This window comes from Cyprinus carpio, chromosome A24, assembly GCF_018340385.1.
Source record: "Cyprinus carpio isolate SPL01 chromosome A24, ASM1834038v1, whole genome shotgun sequence".
Taxonomy (NCBI): Eukaryota; Metazoa; Chordata; class Actinopteri; order Cypriniformes; family Cyprinidae; genus Cyprinus; species Cyprinus carpio.
The window spans coordinates 13,773,812-13,791,260 of NC_056595.1; the positions used below are offsets into that span (position 1 = coordinate 13,773,812).

Sequence of the window (17,449 nt, forward strand, 5' to 3'; positions counted from 1 at the left end):
AATGTCATTAAAGTTAATGTTATTTGTCATTTCCAACAAATTAAACGGATCTTAAATTTAAAAGAAAAGCTAATTTAACAGACCTAATAAACCTGCTGGGCTAATTAAATAGAACTTATCAGGCTTATACAAATATAACAGATATCTGTAGGCAAGCTGCCTTTAATTTACACATCTACTGTATGTGATGTACCTTTGGAGTACCTGCTTGATTGCCATGCAATGTGTTTGTTTGTGTGTGTGTGTGTGTGTGTGTGTGTGTGTGTCTGGGTGAGTAGTGCTAAAGGACATTTAACACAGTTATACACACAACAAAATAAAGGAGAGTTACCCTAGAGTCATAAACACACACACAGACACACACACACACACACACACGTAGGTCACTGTCTGAAGGATGGCTCTGGGTTTCTATTTGCTGCAATGTCAGCGGGGTTCCCAGGGGCCATAAAGACAGGTTAAAAGGGCTATGGTTTTCTCTTTCTATCTCTATATATTTCACCCCATGCCAGATTTCCAGCTCTTGCCTAGGATCTTGGGCTTGGCAGAGCTGTGTTGCAAGAAATGAAATAAGGCAGAATTAAAGAGAGCTACGGCCCTTTTTTAAGCCTTATGCCCACAGGCTTATCTGTGCTTTGCCTCATCCATCCAGATGGCTGGAATTTGATTATTTGATTTAGGAGCCCAGAACAGGACAAGAGCTAAAGACACAGACTGACCAGAAAGAGAGTGAGAGAGGGAAAAGCAACAAGACAACAAAGCCCACAAATTTGCTGACAAGGTCACAGTATATCTGACATGATCTTTGCACCTCTGTCATTCAATATTATTCTCTTGAGACATGTGTTACAGTGATGGTGAAAGGCGAGGAGGGTCCCGGGCAGCACATACTGTATAAGCCTTTGACATAGTTTTTAAAGTCCCTGACCCATCTGTAGTTAGTTTTTATCACCTGTCCTCAAAAACAACTTGTTATTACCACTATTTTCACTGATCCATGGGTGGTAGAGCTCATGCTTCTCTGATCTTGATCACTGCTTTATTGTTTCATGTTGCTGAATGCCCTGCTTATCGACCACACGAGATGCTGTGTCCCGCCATTTAGGACATAAGAAAATCTACTGTTCACCCTGAGTCTCAGTTCAGAGATCAATATGCGCTTTCAATTATCCTGCTTCCGTACTGCAGCTGGGCCTGTGAGACTAATGCAGTGTATCCTGGGTAACAGACACGGCACACATCCACTCCCATACTCACATATTTGACACATTCTGTACATTCCGTTACAAAACAAAGAAAGCTGCCTATTTATAGGCAACAACTTAAGGCATCATTACCCAAACTTGAAAAAAAACTTGATTTTGACTAAAATTGAAGGCAGCATCACATGTAACTTTCGTGGATCGAAATGCAGTGATGACAGTATGGAGCTATATATGGAGTTAAATGTTATTTTTAACTTTTTTTATTTATTAAATATATAGTACTCTATTGTTAATGTATTATTTTTATTTTTATTATAAATAATTTTATTTAATACAGAAAAGTATTAATAGAATATAATTAGATGATATAGTTCCTCATTCAAAATGGGCACTTTTACATAATATGTGTATATATCTTTACACATCTTTTTCATTTTATTATAATGAAAATAATTTTATAATTTAGATTTTTTTTTTAGTTTTTTGGAATATTATCAATAAAATATAATCCCTAATTCAAAATCAGCACTTCTACCTAATAGCTATATACTGTATTTTTTAAGCTATTCATTTGTTTAATGATTATTACAGAACTATATAAAAGTTTATTTTATTATAAATAATTTAATTTTATAATTAATATAATATTATTATAACAAACATAATATCATAAATAATTTATATAAAACATTGGCACTTTCAGTATAGAAACATGCTACTGTCCGCCTTTACTCTAAAATGAATTGTGAGCTTTAGTAAATTTATTTGGGCAATTCATATACAAATTTACTTGTACGGCACAGATAACAACCTACTAACAAAGTAGTTGCCCATGAAGAGTGTTTCAAATCAGTCCCTTATGAGGTTTTATTTTGGTTAAAATACTGCCTTAGAAGTGAGAAAGCTAACTTACTATTGGATGAGTACTATAATGACTTCTACCAATGTCTTTCATTGTATTATTGAGAGTGGTCCGTTTCATGTGTTTCCCACCTGCACTTCTATGTCTCTCTCCACTCGCGAGATGTTGACGGTGTGGGGCTGCCCATTGGCCAAGTTCCTCTGGTCAATATCGATACTGAAGGGTTCTCTGAGACCACCCAAGCTGTACCGCAGCTGCAGGGAACCTGATTGAAACAGGGTGAGATACAAAGTCCACATTTACAGTACCCAGAACTCAACCGCACTGCAGTCTCCCTGGATGCAGAATGCCTGAGCGAGTGAGAGTTGTGCATCAGTTCTGCACCCTGACATCCCTCACCTTTACTGCACTCTCCTGTGCAATGGCCCTACAAGCTGCAGGGAACAACATTACCTCATTTAGGTTACAGCTCAGGCCAGCAAGATAAATTTGCTCAGAGACCACAGAGTAAAATTCGATGTGGGCTTATGCAGCTTAACTCAAAGAATAAGTATCACCAGTCTTGTGTGCCCACTTTGGGTTTCATGGAATGGTGTTTAAAGAAAACGCCACTCTACAAATTAAACAACGGTACATCTGAGTCACTGTGTTTAATGTGAAATCCAGTCCCTGAAGGGAATAAGAGTCATTTTCTTTAAACACCAGATGCGTTTTACTATTAAACTCTAAAAAAAAGGATCACAGTGTTGTGCTTATGCCAAACAAACAGGAATGTAATTGCCCGCGCTCTGCCATTTGTCATATTATTAGCTTTTACTGTTGCGCTTCCACTTCAAAAAGCAATTCAGCCTGCTGCAATAAATTTTCCTTTATTATTACAGTGCAGTTTCAAAACTTCTGCAGAACAATCATACACACACACACACACACACACACACACACACACACACACACACACACACACACACACACACACACACACACACACACACACACACAGATGTGTGTATTGCATCAGTGTCCAGACTTAATGATGAACAAAGACTAACCAGGTGCGATGCAATAGGTTCGCAATTTGTCTGTTCATACTGAAAGCAAAAATGTTGTGCAAGGGGGCACAATAAAAGCTAATCAGAACATATTTGATGTTAAATACACAGTTTGGACAAATGAGATTTTAACCGTTCATCTCATACCATGTTGCCCCAACAGACATTTTACTGACTTTACAGGTACATTCCATTATTCTGCTAACTCTAACCATAGAAATACTGTATATCATTGCTTCCCAAACCTGTCCTGGAGGATGTATTTCATTTTTTGTATATCTTGTTATTCGGGGACGACATGGTATTTTTTTATATCTCTCTAATCAGACACACACAGTATTGTGTTTTGAATTTTTGTTCTAACATCCAAAGGAGCAACAATACATTTTTTATTTGGTCTTATTCCATGCAGTTTACACGTTTCCCTCCACTTGTTACCAGTGTTTTTCTGCCACTATAATGCGCACAGAGCTGCAAGTGACTTAACTGTGACATCTACTACACATTGGTCTATGGGCCTCTATACATAAGTCATCCGCCATATTTGAAACATGATTTGACACTTGAGAGAAAGTTGACTATATGTCTGCAACTATAGTTATACGCATGTATGAATCTCTATATTTGCAAGAAAATTCAGGAGATTTTGATAACACTGAAAAGTCACCATAGTTAAAAAATCTGTAATATTGACTTTAGTTTAAATCTTGCCAGTTTTTACAAACTGAGGCCGCACAATGTTGTGGCACCTTGGAAAACTCACTAATTTATAATGTGAGTGATGAAACATTGACCGTTCAAAAAAGAAGTGTTAAACTGTTTGGAGTGGTTGAATGTGGAATCTACATATTCTTTGGGGAACCCAAAATGGTTCTTCTTTGGAATTGCAATAGAAACCCTCTTTTTTGAGTGAACATATGATGTTACCATTTTGACGGAGGACCACGGCCATGTAATCCTGGGTTTTCGAGCTGATATAAACCAGAAGGCTGGGAGAAGTGGAGGTGCTGAAGCTGAAGGTCAGATCTTCATGTGTCAGGTTGGTCTCGACAGGAAGGTTGTGGATTACGCTCTTCTCATCCAGGCTGGAAGCTGCAGCGACCACTTCAGGTACCAGATTATACTTGACCAGTGTTCCCGCCTCAAAGAAACCACCAACATCTGGAAAAGAATGAGTTGTTTCTTCAAACAATACTGACTATTAGGTAACATTCTTGCTAGTCCTAGAACAACAATTTTAACAATTTCTCAGATTTGAGGGTTAGGTATAGTTAGGAATATGCCAGAGCAAAAACAATCATATATTTTATGATATACTTTTATTTATGTACACTACCATAGAATTTTTTTGGGGTTGTTAAATTTTTTTTAATGTTTATTAAAAGTTTCTTAAACTCACAAAGGCTGCATTTGTTTGATCAGAAATATAGTAAAAACAGCACAGTAGATTTTTTATATTGTAAATAAAAGCATTTATTTAAAATAGAAGTCTTTTGTGACTTTAGAAATGTCTTATTAGACACTTTTGATCAATTGAATGTTTTTTTTGTCTTTAGAAATGTTTCTCAATAAAAAAATGAAAATGAAATAACTTTCTATTTATTGATAAATTTAAAAACAAAAATGAAAAATATTTGAAAACAAACAAAATTGAAAACAAAAAATATTTAAATAAATATATTATTTTGTCTTACAGACCCCAAACCTTTGTATTGTAGTGTATGTGTTGAATTAATAAAGAAGGTAATTTAAAACTAAGTGTAAACTCTGAAACCAGTGTTTCTTAGCCTGAAAAAGTGATGCAAACTGCACAAATAAGATGAATCCAGACATGTATCGCTATATGAATTGTTTTGTGAGGTAGCTGGTGATACCTAGTCCTAGTTAAAACTCTTTGATAGGAATGCTGTTTGAGGACCAATAAGAGATGATGAACCAGGAAAACATCATACTTCGGGCAAAATCATGGCCACCATTCAATAAATGTGCAATGGGAATGTGTAAGTGATGTCTGACTTGGCCATCTGAAACAGAAGGGCAAGGAAACGTCTCTAGGTTATGCATGTAACCATGGTTCCCCGAGGGAACGAGACGCTGTGTCAAAATGCTTTGGGAATGTCTTCAGCCTGACCATGCTGAATCATGTGTGTAATCAGTCCAATGGATGAGTGAGACGTCATGGGTAGGGTGACATAGTAACCAGGACGCTTTAAAGCACATGCGTTGGGTGGCAGCTTCTGGGAAATGAAGTAAGCGCTCGCAGGGATGCAGTAACCAGGACGCTTTAAAGCACATGCGTTGGGTGGCAGCTTCTGGGAAATGAAGTAAGCGCTCGCAGGGATGCCGGAAGTGTGGCACTGAGACACAATGTCTCGTTCCCTCGGGGAACCATGGTTACATGTGTAACCTAGAGACGTTTCCCTTCAGGAACTCAAGCTGCATCAAAACACTTTGGGAATGAGTAAGCCCATGCTGCCAGACTTACAAATCCCTGCCTAGTGTGGAAGAGCACAGCTAAGGCGAGAGAAAAGGAGCCAGGATGCAGGTAGGAACCTGACAAAGTAGGCGGGGTGGACATCCTGCAGCATCCTGAAGGCCAACTTCTGGAGGAGGGAGCTGACTCTCAAAGGAGAGGGGAGATCAGAGGACTAGAGGCTATGGAATAGCATCCTGATCCATCGCTTAGCATAAACTTCTCTGGCTGGAGGCCTCAGCCACAGCGCACAGCAGAGGAAATGTGTAACTAGGGGGTGTCTGCCCACTGACTGGCCACAGAGAGGGGCATGGTAGGTCTCAATGGCTGCTACGTAGACCTTCAAGGTGGAGTGGGTCAACCCTGCAGAGAATCAGGCCTGCAGGAACTCCAGTACTGTACCAACTGGGAATCAAATGCAAAATTAAATGCAACCAAACAACCAGACAAGTAAACATGGTCTGATGTGATAAGATTCATATAAAGAACAGAGAATTACCGTAATGTCAAGGCAACATGCGAGCCACTCGGTTATACAAACAATATCAATCTCCTCTGAGAAATATAGCTGCAACAGCGAGCTCTCACTCAAAGGGGGAAGAAACCACAGCGCGGGCTTCTGAACCCTGAGAAAGAGCGCTAGATCTTGTGGAGGATCTATTGCTGGGTGGAGAGGGAGGAGGAGGTCTTTTATAAGTCCACTGTCCAATAGATTGTTGTGTAATTGCTGTGTTATTCGCCCCCATGCCTCAGCAGCACCGGGACTGGAACGGCAAGATAACAGGCACGGACACACTCCTCGAAGCGCGCATGGTGGGAGCGGAGCATTTGCAGCAGGGAAAAGCACAATCACACCCCTCGATAGCTGACTGCGCAAGCTCCACGCCCCAGTAAATACTGCTCATTATAATATTAGAATAATTTGCTTGTGTAACTGGGTGAAAGCTCATCAACATCGTCCATGTCCACCTCCTCGGACGAAGACAGGTGGAGCGTTGAGCCCTCTCCTCAGGGGGAAAAACCGCAGGGCGGGCTTCCGATCACATAGAGCAGGCTCTGGATCTGGGAAATGGAATCGCCCGTCTCCATTCCCTTCACCAGATCCATCTGCGATCCCAACAAGTACAGCCGCCATTCCGCATTGGTGAAAACACTCACAATGCGGGCGGTCAGCTCCCTCGAGAGCTCAGAGACTCTACGTGCTTTGCTCCCAAGCAGACAACACACAAGCTGTGTGTGTCCCCAACCGAAATGTAGCGCGGACAGGGAGGAACACACAGCCTGAGATGCTGCCCGCTCTCACCCTATCTTTGTATTTCACTCGCATTGAATAAAAAAAAGAGAGACAGATAACACCAAATAAGACTGACACACACAAGCGCTTGTTAATTGACAGAAAGCTGCCACTGTATCCACCGCACATGCTTTTAAGCATCCTGGTCACTACGTCACCCTGCTTGTGATGTATAGAAGATGCTTTGTATTGTTTCCATATTTGTTTCATAACTTTGTGTTGTTGTATGATTTCCCAGAGGATTTTGGTGTATCTAGTGTTCGTGATTTTGAGAGTGACATTACCGACATGTTTTGTATTCATGAGGGGCTTCTTCAAGAGCTATAAACCAAGAGGACACTTTCCTATTACCTTTTTACTTGAGGGGAAGAACAAAGGTCCTTACACGGATCGTTTAACCCAACTGCTAGGACGTGTACAAGTGTGTGTGTGGAATTGTCTTACACAGAAGCAGTCTAAACAACACAGGATTTGTTGCATATGGTTTGGAACAGGAAGAACCATGGGAAATCAACATGGGTAATGAAGTAAATAGAGGGTATAGAAAGAGAGTGAACGAACATGACAATGTGCATCCGCACCGAATATCTCATGTACACAGAGGATGAAGTGGGTATTCATGGCATTCTCTCATTCAGCCGTTTTACCCCCAGGAACAGAGCGCTAAGTACAAATGAGCTTTGTACAAATGCTGTATTGGGAGCAGGAAGGAAATCAGTAAAGGGACTATAGATTGGTTTAATTATTTGCAGCGAGGCCCTTGAGCAAAAGAAGCAAAGGAAGAATTGTATTCTGAAGAACTGTTTTTTTTTTAAACCATACAATTAAAGTCAATGGGTCCAAAACAAAACAAAACAAAACAAAACAAAACAAAACAAAACAAAACAAAACAAAACAAAACAAAACAAAACAAAACAAAACAAAACAAAACAAAACAAAACAAAACAAAACAAAACAAAACAAAAAACACTATGACCAAATTGAGTATCATGTAACAAAAAACAAACAAACAGACAGACATTTTTCTTCTTCATATTTTCTTTTGTGTTCTGCAAAAGATAGAAACTCATACAGGTTTGGAGCGACATGAGGGTAAGTAAATTTGCATTTTGGGTGAGCTAACCCTTTTAATCTAGAAAAATTTGCACTAAATTGCATATAGACATGAGAAGAAACACATCACATCCATAGCTCCAAATCCAAATGAAGCAGCAAAGAGATTTCTCTTCGTGGAGTGAAGGTAATATGTAGTATTGAGCCACAGATGTAAGGCAGCCTGTGGGAGCAATTGCACTGACCCAGAGGCAAAGAATCTGAGAAAATTCGATATTGACTGCAATACCCTAGATGGCACAAGTAAATATGTGTAAAATAGAAATGTGAGTTAAAACCTTGCAATTACGAGGTTGTTCATGCATATTTCAAGCAGAAGGAGATATTGAAAGCCGAGGGCAACCATCAGAGCCCCTGACTCACAGCGAGTTGCCATCTTTAAATGGAGAGCACGAAAGGCTTGATGGAGGTCTCAAAACTACAGAAGGGGGCTGCTCATGTCAGTGATGCTAATTCTATATTCAAATAAGGGAGGTGGAGCTTAAATGCAAAGAGTGGCCCTCAGAGATTCCCACTCTGTTACAAGTTTAGAGAACTGTTCAGTGTCATATCTCTGGTTAAGGTCTATAGACTTCACAGAAAACTTTTTAAAAGTATGAATTCCTAATCTGCATATGCATACTGACCTTTTGAACAAAAAGGCCCATCATAAGCGGTGGTAGAGCAGTCACAGGAATAGCCGTTGTATTTCTCCACACACTTGCCGCCATTACGGCAATACATCCCAAAACTGGTGCAGTGACCCGAACAGCCAGGTTTTACACCCGGAGTGACATTTGCCCTCTCTTCTAAGTCAAGGGCCATCCCGTTCATCTTCAGAGAGCGGATACATCCAAGAAATCCTTTCTGACCTCCCGCTGCACCTAGATGAGAAATGGAGACAAAGACTAGTCAATATTACGCTTGACAGTGGTCTTAATAAAAGCATAAGTGGCACAAAAATGACTCAATCATTCATTTTCATAGCAGGCTTAACAATAAGCTTGAAAACAAGAGGTTAAATTAGAAACATTAAGTTTCAGCCAGTAGTTGAACACTCTGGTGGGTTTCATTCATTATGGCATGTACCATTCAATACAATAGCCCTTAGAGAAATTAGACATCATTAGAGTTCCACTTCCAGGAGAAAATAAACATTTGCCACTTGCTCAATATCGTGTCTGGACATCTTTTCATTATACGAAACTGCCCAGTTAAACAGAAATCGTACAATCATTTGCTAGATTAATACTAGATTAATAGTATATGTCCTGTCAGGATGCATCAATTATTTACAAACAGTGAATAATAAAAACACACCCACAAGTACAATCCTATCACAATTTATCAAACTGCCAAATGAGGAAAGCTCTATCAATTCCTCCAAAGAAATCACATGGATTGAAGTATATAGAGATTCAAGTAATTGCAGTTTGGCTATGCTTTAGTTTACACAAAAAGAACAGACAACACATGTTTTAACTGAGCTGGTGACCTGGTTGGCTATTTAATACAACACAAACTCACTGAATCCTTTGCTAATAAACCTGAGAGCTCTTATCATCAAATGTACAGTAAATATGCTGTGCTATATAATACTTGAAATGTCTCATGTTTCAAGGACGAACATGAGATAAAAGCTTGAGTGAGAAAAGAGGATGTTATGGCGAGCTGTGAAAACCCTTTTGAAGTTCACTGCCTCCATCTCTGATGAGCCTTGAATTGGAAATTATTCTTTAATGAAACTATAATGAATTAGCATATTACATCTATTAGACCATCCTGCCCAGTGGAATATATATATATTGCTTTTACCAATGCAGTGCATACAATATTTGTAGCCTTACGTATATTAAATCAAAAGATTACCTGGACAAAATATCACAGACAGACAAACAGACTGGTAGTTTCAGGTTACACTAGACTGCTTGTTGATGAAATTTTTACAAAAAAGTTACCTACTGTCCTGACAGGCCCATGATGCTGGCTTCCCTTTGGAGAACCAATATCACCCAGATGTGCAAGCAATGAAAGAAATAAAACAACACCAACAAAATAAATAAAAAAATAAATAAAAATAAAAAAAATAAAAATGCAGTGATGAGAAAACTTGCATAATGCATAATCAAGGCTAGGTTGAAAAGAGAACACAAAAAGAAAATAAATCACAAGAAGCAACTTGATGGTGGATAGTAAAGAAGTATTAAAGAGACATGCAAACAGGGAATACAGACAAATGCATATTATAATACTGTAAACGAATGCAAACGTGTTAGTGGTTGCTAAATCAAAGGTCTGCTTGTTATTTGACATGGAGTGAATGACAATAAAGAACGAGCAAGCATTTAATCCTCCATTAAATATAACGTGACCAAAATAAATGCAAAACAAATTCAAATAGACACAAGCATTCATGGGTGAAACAGAAGTAAAGGGCAATCTGCTTTACCAATAAATGATGGCATGGGACTGAATGGTCTGAAAAACTGAGCATGGAGAAATTCATAAGAAGAGAAGAGGAGGCCAGACAGAGGCCTGACAGGTCTGGACAGGTCCACTCAGTGGATATAAACCAGCTAGTTTTCCCCACTGAGGGTCAGGTGTAAAGACTGAGAGTTGCTCTCCATGAACAGTCATGCCAACATTTTACATTTCTACTGAAACAACGGACAAGTATCAGACAACCTTTAACATTCATTTGGACTGCAAAACTCATTACACCTAACCCTAGTGTGTGTGATAATGAAATTGATATGCCAGTCCAATATTCTTTAGATCTGTTGAGAATAAGAATGAAAATTGAATCTGCTTCATGGACAAACATGCTAATGAGACATAGAGACGGTTATGGCTTGGGTAGTGCAATATATAGACTAACAATCCATGATTTTGCTGGTTGCAGTATCCAATATACTGTCCCTTTAAATAAATAGTTCACCACAAAATGAAAAATTTGCATGAAAAATGAAAAAATACAAAGCTTTTCACTTCCCAAGATGTTAACTGATGGAATCATGTGGATTATTGTGATGTTTTTATCAGATGAAATTCTGAAAATCTGGAATTCTGACGGCACCCATTCACTGCAGAGGATCCATTGGTGAGCAAGTGATGTAATGACAAATTTCTCCAAATCTGTTCAGATGAAGAAAAAAACTCATTTACGTATTGGCTGGCTTGAGGCTGAGTACATCTGTAGAAATGTTTCATTTCTGGGTAAACTATTTCTTTAAAGGGACAGTCAGACTAGACTTTGAGCGTGTGAAAAGTATTTGGATTAGTTTCAAGGTCTACTATAATAATGGTATCTAATTTAACTTTGGTGGAGAAACCACAGCTGGAGCTGGCTAAGATAATTGGTTCACAATATCTATTTCAATTTTTAAAAAAATCAAAGCTGTGGTCATATAAAATATATGATTACTGTTAAGTTATACCGAGGAATAAACATAAATAATCATTCTTCCTTTAGGTAATTTAAAGAACAATTAAATGCACTGTAATTTTTTAGATCACATATATGAATAAATTACATAGCATAGTATATTTTATTATGTCATATAATCCGATTATCAAACATTAATAATAATAATAATAATAATAATAATAATAATAATAATAATAATAATAATAATAATAATAATAATACACACCTGTTTACTTCCTGTACTGTAGAATTCTCCTTTACAAACCCAATCACTTCGATATCAATAAAAACTTCTTGGAAATCCGGAAATTTTTCCAGACGTCAAGCTTTAAATACACAAGCTAGACAAGCTTTCCAAAAGCTCTCTCAAGAGAGCCACAGGGGTGCATTATCTTCCCCTTTCTTAATGAGCATCAAAGTCATTTGTTGAAAGGAATCAAAGCACAAAATAGCACAATGAAAGCCCAAAGCCATTCTGTTCAAGAGATAATTGCCTCATGAGTGACACTGCTTGTTCACACTTTAAAGCCATAAAATGATTCCTTGCTAATGTTAGCATAGCACATGACACCATTATTTGTCACATTTCCTGCTGTGTCTGAGATATTTTTCAGCCATATTCAGTCAAACCAATTTTCAACTTCCTTTTCTTTACAGTGGACTTTTTCATACTCCGGAGGTGAACAGGTTCCCCAGGGTTCCATGTCATTAAGTGCAAGTTGTAATAGCTACACCTGCATTTAGGCTGCTGACTATAAATACATTTTCACTTTCAGACACACAAGAACATAGAGCACTGTGCGCGAAAACTGCTGATATTTCAGCAGAAACAGCGAGAGACAGAGAAAAAGAGTGGAAAAGAGATAGAGAGAGAAAAGAGAATAATTAAAATGCAAAAGAACAGCTGAGGATGGAAAGATTCAAGGGGAATTGTGTATTTTTGGAACATGATAATGAAGAAATATTCTTTTTTTATATCCTAATCAGCAACAGATCTCATTTGAGATCAGATTTTCAAGAGTTGTGCAGCCCATCAATAATATTATTATGAATGCCTACCAAAGAACATTAGTCATCCAACCTCCAACAATATAACTAAGTATTAACAGGCTTCAGTACTATAGGGGTGGGCGTATGGAAAAATGTGTTTGTCTGAAGTCCTCACCCACATGAATCCATATATACACCATATGTGGATGTACATGTGGTCCTTACCCACATAAAGCTGACTGTAGAGCTCCAGGCGTGTGTGTCCCTGTGTAGGTGCAGGTCTGACCTCCTTGTATTTCTGGTCTAGTTGCAGAATGGCCTCTTTCGTGTTCCTCTCCGCACTGACCCGGTGCCACTGGTCATCGTTCAGCAGGGTAGGAGAGTACACGTTCAGTTCCACCGGCCCGTTTCCTACATCGAACGAAAACGACACCACCGTGGGGGCTATGAAGAGAAACAAACAGACAGAGAGACCACTCAAACTATTATAATGTCCAGCAGACCCCTGAAACTTTCACCACTTGTTCTTCTGAGCAAGAACATGTATAACAAAAAATAAATTAAAATATAAAATAAAAATAGAATAATTTTATATGAAAAATTAGAAAAATCTTAAAATTAAGCCTTTTAGAAAAGAAAAGGAAGAATTTTATATGAAAAATTAGAAAAATCTTAAAATTAAGCCTTTATAGGAATTTAATGGTGTAGATGAGTTTGTTTCTTCAATAGATTTGGAGAAATTTAGTATTACATAACTTGCTCAACAATAAGTCCACTGCAGTGAATGGGTGCCGTCGGAATGAGTCCGAACAGCTGATAAAAGCATCACAAAAACCACAAGTAATCCACACCACTACAGTCCATCAGTTGTGTGTGTGTTTGCAACAAACAAATCCATCATTAGGATGTCTTTAATCTCAAAATCTTCTTTCCGGCTAAAATACCCCATAATATTGTTTTCACCAGTGAAAAAAAAGTCATCTTTTCTGTATAAGAAGAGAAACATGCACAGATCAAGCACTGTTTACAAGCAAAAACAGTTCTAGAGGGGATGAACTTTTTCACTGGAGGAAGCATTATTATGGATCACGGTTTTAGTATGAACTTTGGCCAGAAGCAACAGTTTCACTTCACAAGAAATTAACTCGACTGGAGTCGTGTGAATTTTCATGATGTTTTATCAGCTGTTTGAACTCTCATTCTGACGGCACCCATTCACTGCAGATGATCCACTGGTTAGCAAGTGAGGTAATGCTGAATTTCTGCAAATCTGTTCCAGTGTAGAAACAAACTCATCTACTTCTTGGATGGCTTGAGGGTGAGTAATTCTTATTCTTATTATTTAAGCAAATTTTCATTTTTGAGTGAACTATTAATTTAATATGCATTATATTGAAACTGTAATTGGTGATGAAACATTTTATGTACTTTATAACAGTTATTTTAAACCTACATTTTAATTTGTAAGTAAAACATTCCTTATTTTTCTATGTGCTAGATTAATTGACTACAAAATTATTTGGAATGTCAACCACAGGTTGTTCTGCATGTTTTAATTAAATGGCTCATTTAATGTTCATATGTAATTGTTTTGCTTAATAATTGTTTTGCAGAACAACAATCCAATGTTGTGACTTAAAATGCAGAATTACCAAACTCGCTCAAGCACGTCATTAAAATTCCTCTTAACAGCCCTAAACTGAGTTGGAGAGTTTATTCACCATGCTGAATTCATTTTAGGCTTTTAATGAGTCAGTGTTGCATATTCTCCTACATAAACAGTGAAGATTGACAGCTATACTGCTGTAGGAGGAGATGGTATTTACGGCAGGAGAAAGGAGAAGAGGCGTGAGGTGTGTTTGAGCCCTGACTGCTGTGGTATATCATGTTTAGCCCCAGAGGGCCAGGCCTCTTGGGGTTTAACCCTTGATAAATTCTGATTTAGAATCATCCTCCTGACACCAGAAATACATCAGAGCAACAGTGCCACCAACCAAACCACAATCCAACATTACTGTCTGACACGAACGCTGTAGTGCCATTGTGTTTAAAGACTGCATACTGTATCCAGTGATAAGCCACAGTCTCATACTTATTCATGACGCCACATGATAATTTCCTAAAACAAGGGCTTCAGATGCTCAGACAGCGAGTTGGTGTCACTTCGAGACACCTTTGAAATGTTTATGTACAACATGCATTGCATTTATTACAGAGGATTTTCTAGAGAGGTTGACCGGAGCTCATTTGATAGTCTGATAGTCAACACAAACACCATCTATCCTTATTGAAATGCTATTCAAATCACGTATATTTGTGGATCAACATCATGGGATGACATATCAACCACTCATTTATGCATTAAATGACAGTTAGATTTTGTTCTAAATTTTGAGTCCAGTAAGATTTTTTAACACTTATTAACACTTTTATTCGGCAAGGATGGATTCAAAATTGTTTTAAAAATACTATTTTAAATATGATTTTTATATGATTTTAAATTTGTATTCATCATTTCACAATATTACTGTATTTTACTTGGTAAACATAAGAGATTATAACATCTCATTGAGCCAAAACTTCTGAATTATAGTGTACAAAAATGACAGTGTGAGAACCTTAAGACATTCTAATTGGTCTGTTTCAAAACAGGGACTTATTTGTTTCCTTTTCTCATTATTCATTTTCACAAGCCAATATTTCAAAACAGACCAAAATTTGTTAACACAAGTCATATGCAAACTGTCCCCATATGGTCAGAATGTTATGTTCTGAGGTTTAGCTCAGCTGACCGACATTTCCAGAATTCAAAATGGAAATGAGGGCTTTCATGTTTACTATAGCACCAGAGGGGTAAATATTAATTTAAAACGAGCAATTTGACACACACATGCTAATATATGTACTGCACAAAGCCAAGAAAAAACAAAGGCCTGCCATTTCGACACTAAAGTGAAATTATTTAAAAAGACATGTATGTCACTAAATTCACTGGGCTGACCGGCTTTGTCTGGCAGGGGTTATTATGGCTGCATAGATGCTGAAGGCAAGAACTAAATTGGATTCGCTTAGTGTCGGCAGCACAGTAAGCCTGCAGTGATAGTCAGCCGCTGCTATTGTCACCATCTTAGGAAGCTATGAAAAGTGCTGTGATATGATACCAAATACCTGGCAGCTGCAGGGAGACACACACAATGGACTGTCCAAACACAACTCATTTGTGCCATTATGATCAGCTTTTCCTAACAATATCTGCTATTGTGAGCTTCCTACAGTTAGTTTTATTTGTTATTTATGCCAGAAAATAAAGGAGCTCTGCTTTCTGGTTTCTTTTGTGTGGAGTGACACGAGTTCCTGCTGCTCTCAGTAGGGGGTGCTATTTTACTGTACTACATTCTGATGCAGATGTTGCAGGAATTAGGAATAAGTGTTCGACTGGCATCCACAGAACCACATGTTCATCTCAAATTCTGAACTGGAGAAGGAGATCTATGACATGGTGAGCCAGAACCCTGTGAGCAATGGCCCAGTGCCAACAGAACAATGCAACTGAGGTTAATTTTAGCTCAGTTATAAGCACACATGCTAACACAAGTAAACACAAGTTTAACAAAATTACACCTCGAACTTTATAAGGGGCACAGATGTTTAGTGTAATGAAAATTATGCCACAGCAGAGTGAAATCATATAGATTATCTTTGTTTTAATAATTCATCTTTTTATGATGGACTTAGTCATAGTCATAAATCATAGTCTAAGATTGAAATTATAGGCCTGGGAGAGGGGTAAAAATTTATAAGTCAACTGAAAAAGTAACAAAAAATGATGATGCCATAGTAAAAGATTTAATATGACCTTCGTAAAACAGTGAGCAAAAGAAAAAAAATAATAGAACAAAAGAAAAAAAAAATAATAGAAAACAAAAGTGAGTAAGAACAAAGCTCTCAGAAAACAAAAATTCAGCTCCACTGTAACAACATGCTTCAGCAGAACTGTTAACTAAAAGAACTAGCCAGTTATAATATGGGTGACTCCTTCTTTGAGAATGTTGCAGACCATTTGTGAGAGAGAGACAGCAAAAGACAGAGAGAGAGAGAGAGAGAGAGAGAGAGAGAGAGAGAGAGAGAGAGAGAGAGAGAGAGAGAGAGAGAAGGAAGAGGGCAGGTCTGGCAGGTGTGTAGTTTGGACTAGGGCTGCTCCACCATTCTCAGCCCTCTGATCCCTGTAATTGGATTTCCTGCACTTGGCCAGCCAGCACTGAGCATCAAGAGTCCGCCACTGTTCTTGGGGAGCTTTTTCACTTGTGTGTGTGTTTGTTTATCTGTGTGGACCACTCCGCTGAACACAACTGAGGGCATTCAGTGGAGCGCTGCTCTAGCATTCACTAGGAAAACTAAACAAAATCAACAAGCCAAACAGCATGGCAGTGAAAAAGTGGGTTGGTGTTTATATGGATATATTAGATCGCCCGCCAAACCGGCTGAGAGCAGATCTACCAAACCAACAGCAGTTGCGGCCCAATGCATTTAATGAATGACTTTTATACAGATGGTGAATGCTAATTTGCATTGTACTCTGGTATCTGCATGTCAGAATGAAATTCTAATGCAATAAACCAGAATTTTCTTTAAATGGGTCTTGTAATGGATAATCAAAATATTCTTCATATTTACACATACTGTTTTAGAGGTTATACATATTTTTTTTTAGGTTCTTAAATTATTGTATTTGAAATTGGGGAATCATGATGTCACTATTTCCCAAAGAATATTTTAAAGCTTAGTTTACCCAAAAAATGAACGTTTTTGCCCATATACTATAATATATATATATATATATTTTTTTTTTTTCAGATTATTGGAGTGTTTAAAAAAAATACTATTTCAGTCTTTCTACTTAAAAATGTGTATTTTATTCAGTTTAATTGTTTTACTTGCTATTCTAATTATTTGTGAGATGAACTAACAATTTCTGTGTGAAAATAGTTTCTACACCAGATTTTTTTGTAGTGTGCAATGAAAGTCAGTAGGGTCCAAAACAACTCTGGATCCCTTTC

General features: G+C 37.9%; 1 protein-coding gene across 1 annotated transcript in view; it reads right to left on the reverse strand.

Annotated features, from left to right (window-relative positions):
• LOC109063958 (contactin-associated protein-like 2) overlaps positions 1–17,449 on the reverse strand; it is a 126,255-nt gene that overhangs the window by 21,342 nt on the left and 87,464 nt on the right. The window contains exons 9-12 of the mRNA XM_042714262.1: positions 12,618–12,836; positions 8,623–8,859; positions 4,044–4,277; positions 2,199–2,332 (exon numbers count right to left, since the gene is read on the reverse strand). Coding sequence (XP_042570196.1) covers positions 2,199–2,332; positions 4,044–4,277; positions 8,623–8,859; positions 12,618–12,836 — 824 coding nt within the window. The remainder of the gene's footprint in view (positions 1–2,198; positions 2,333–4,043; positions 4,278–8,622; positions 8,860–12,617; positions 12,837–17,449) is intronic.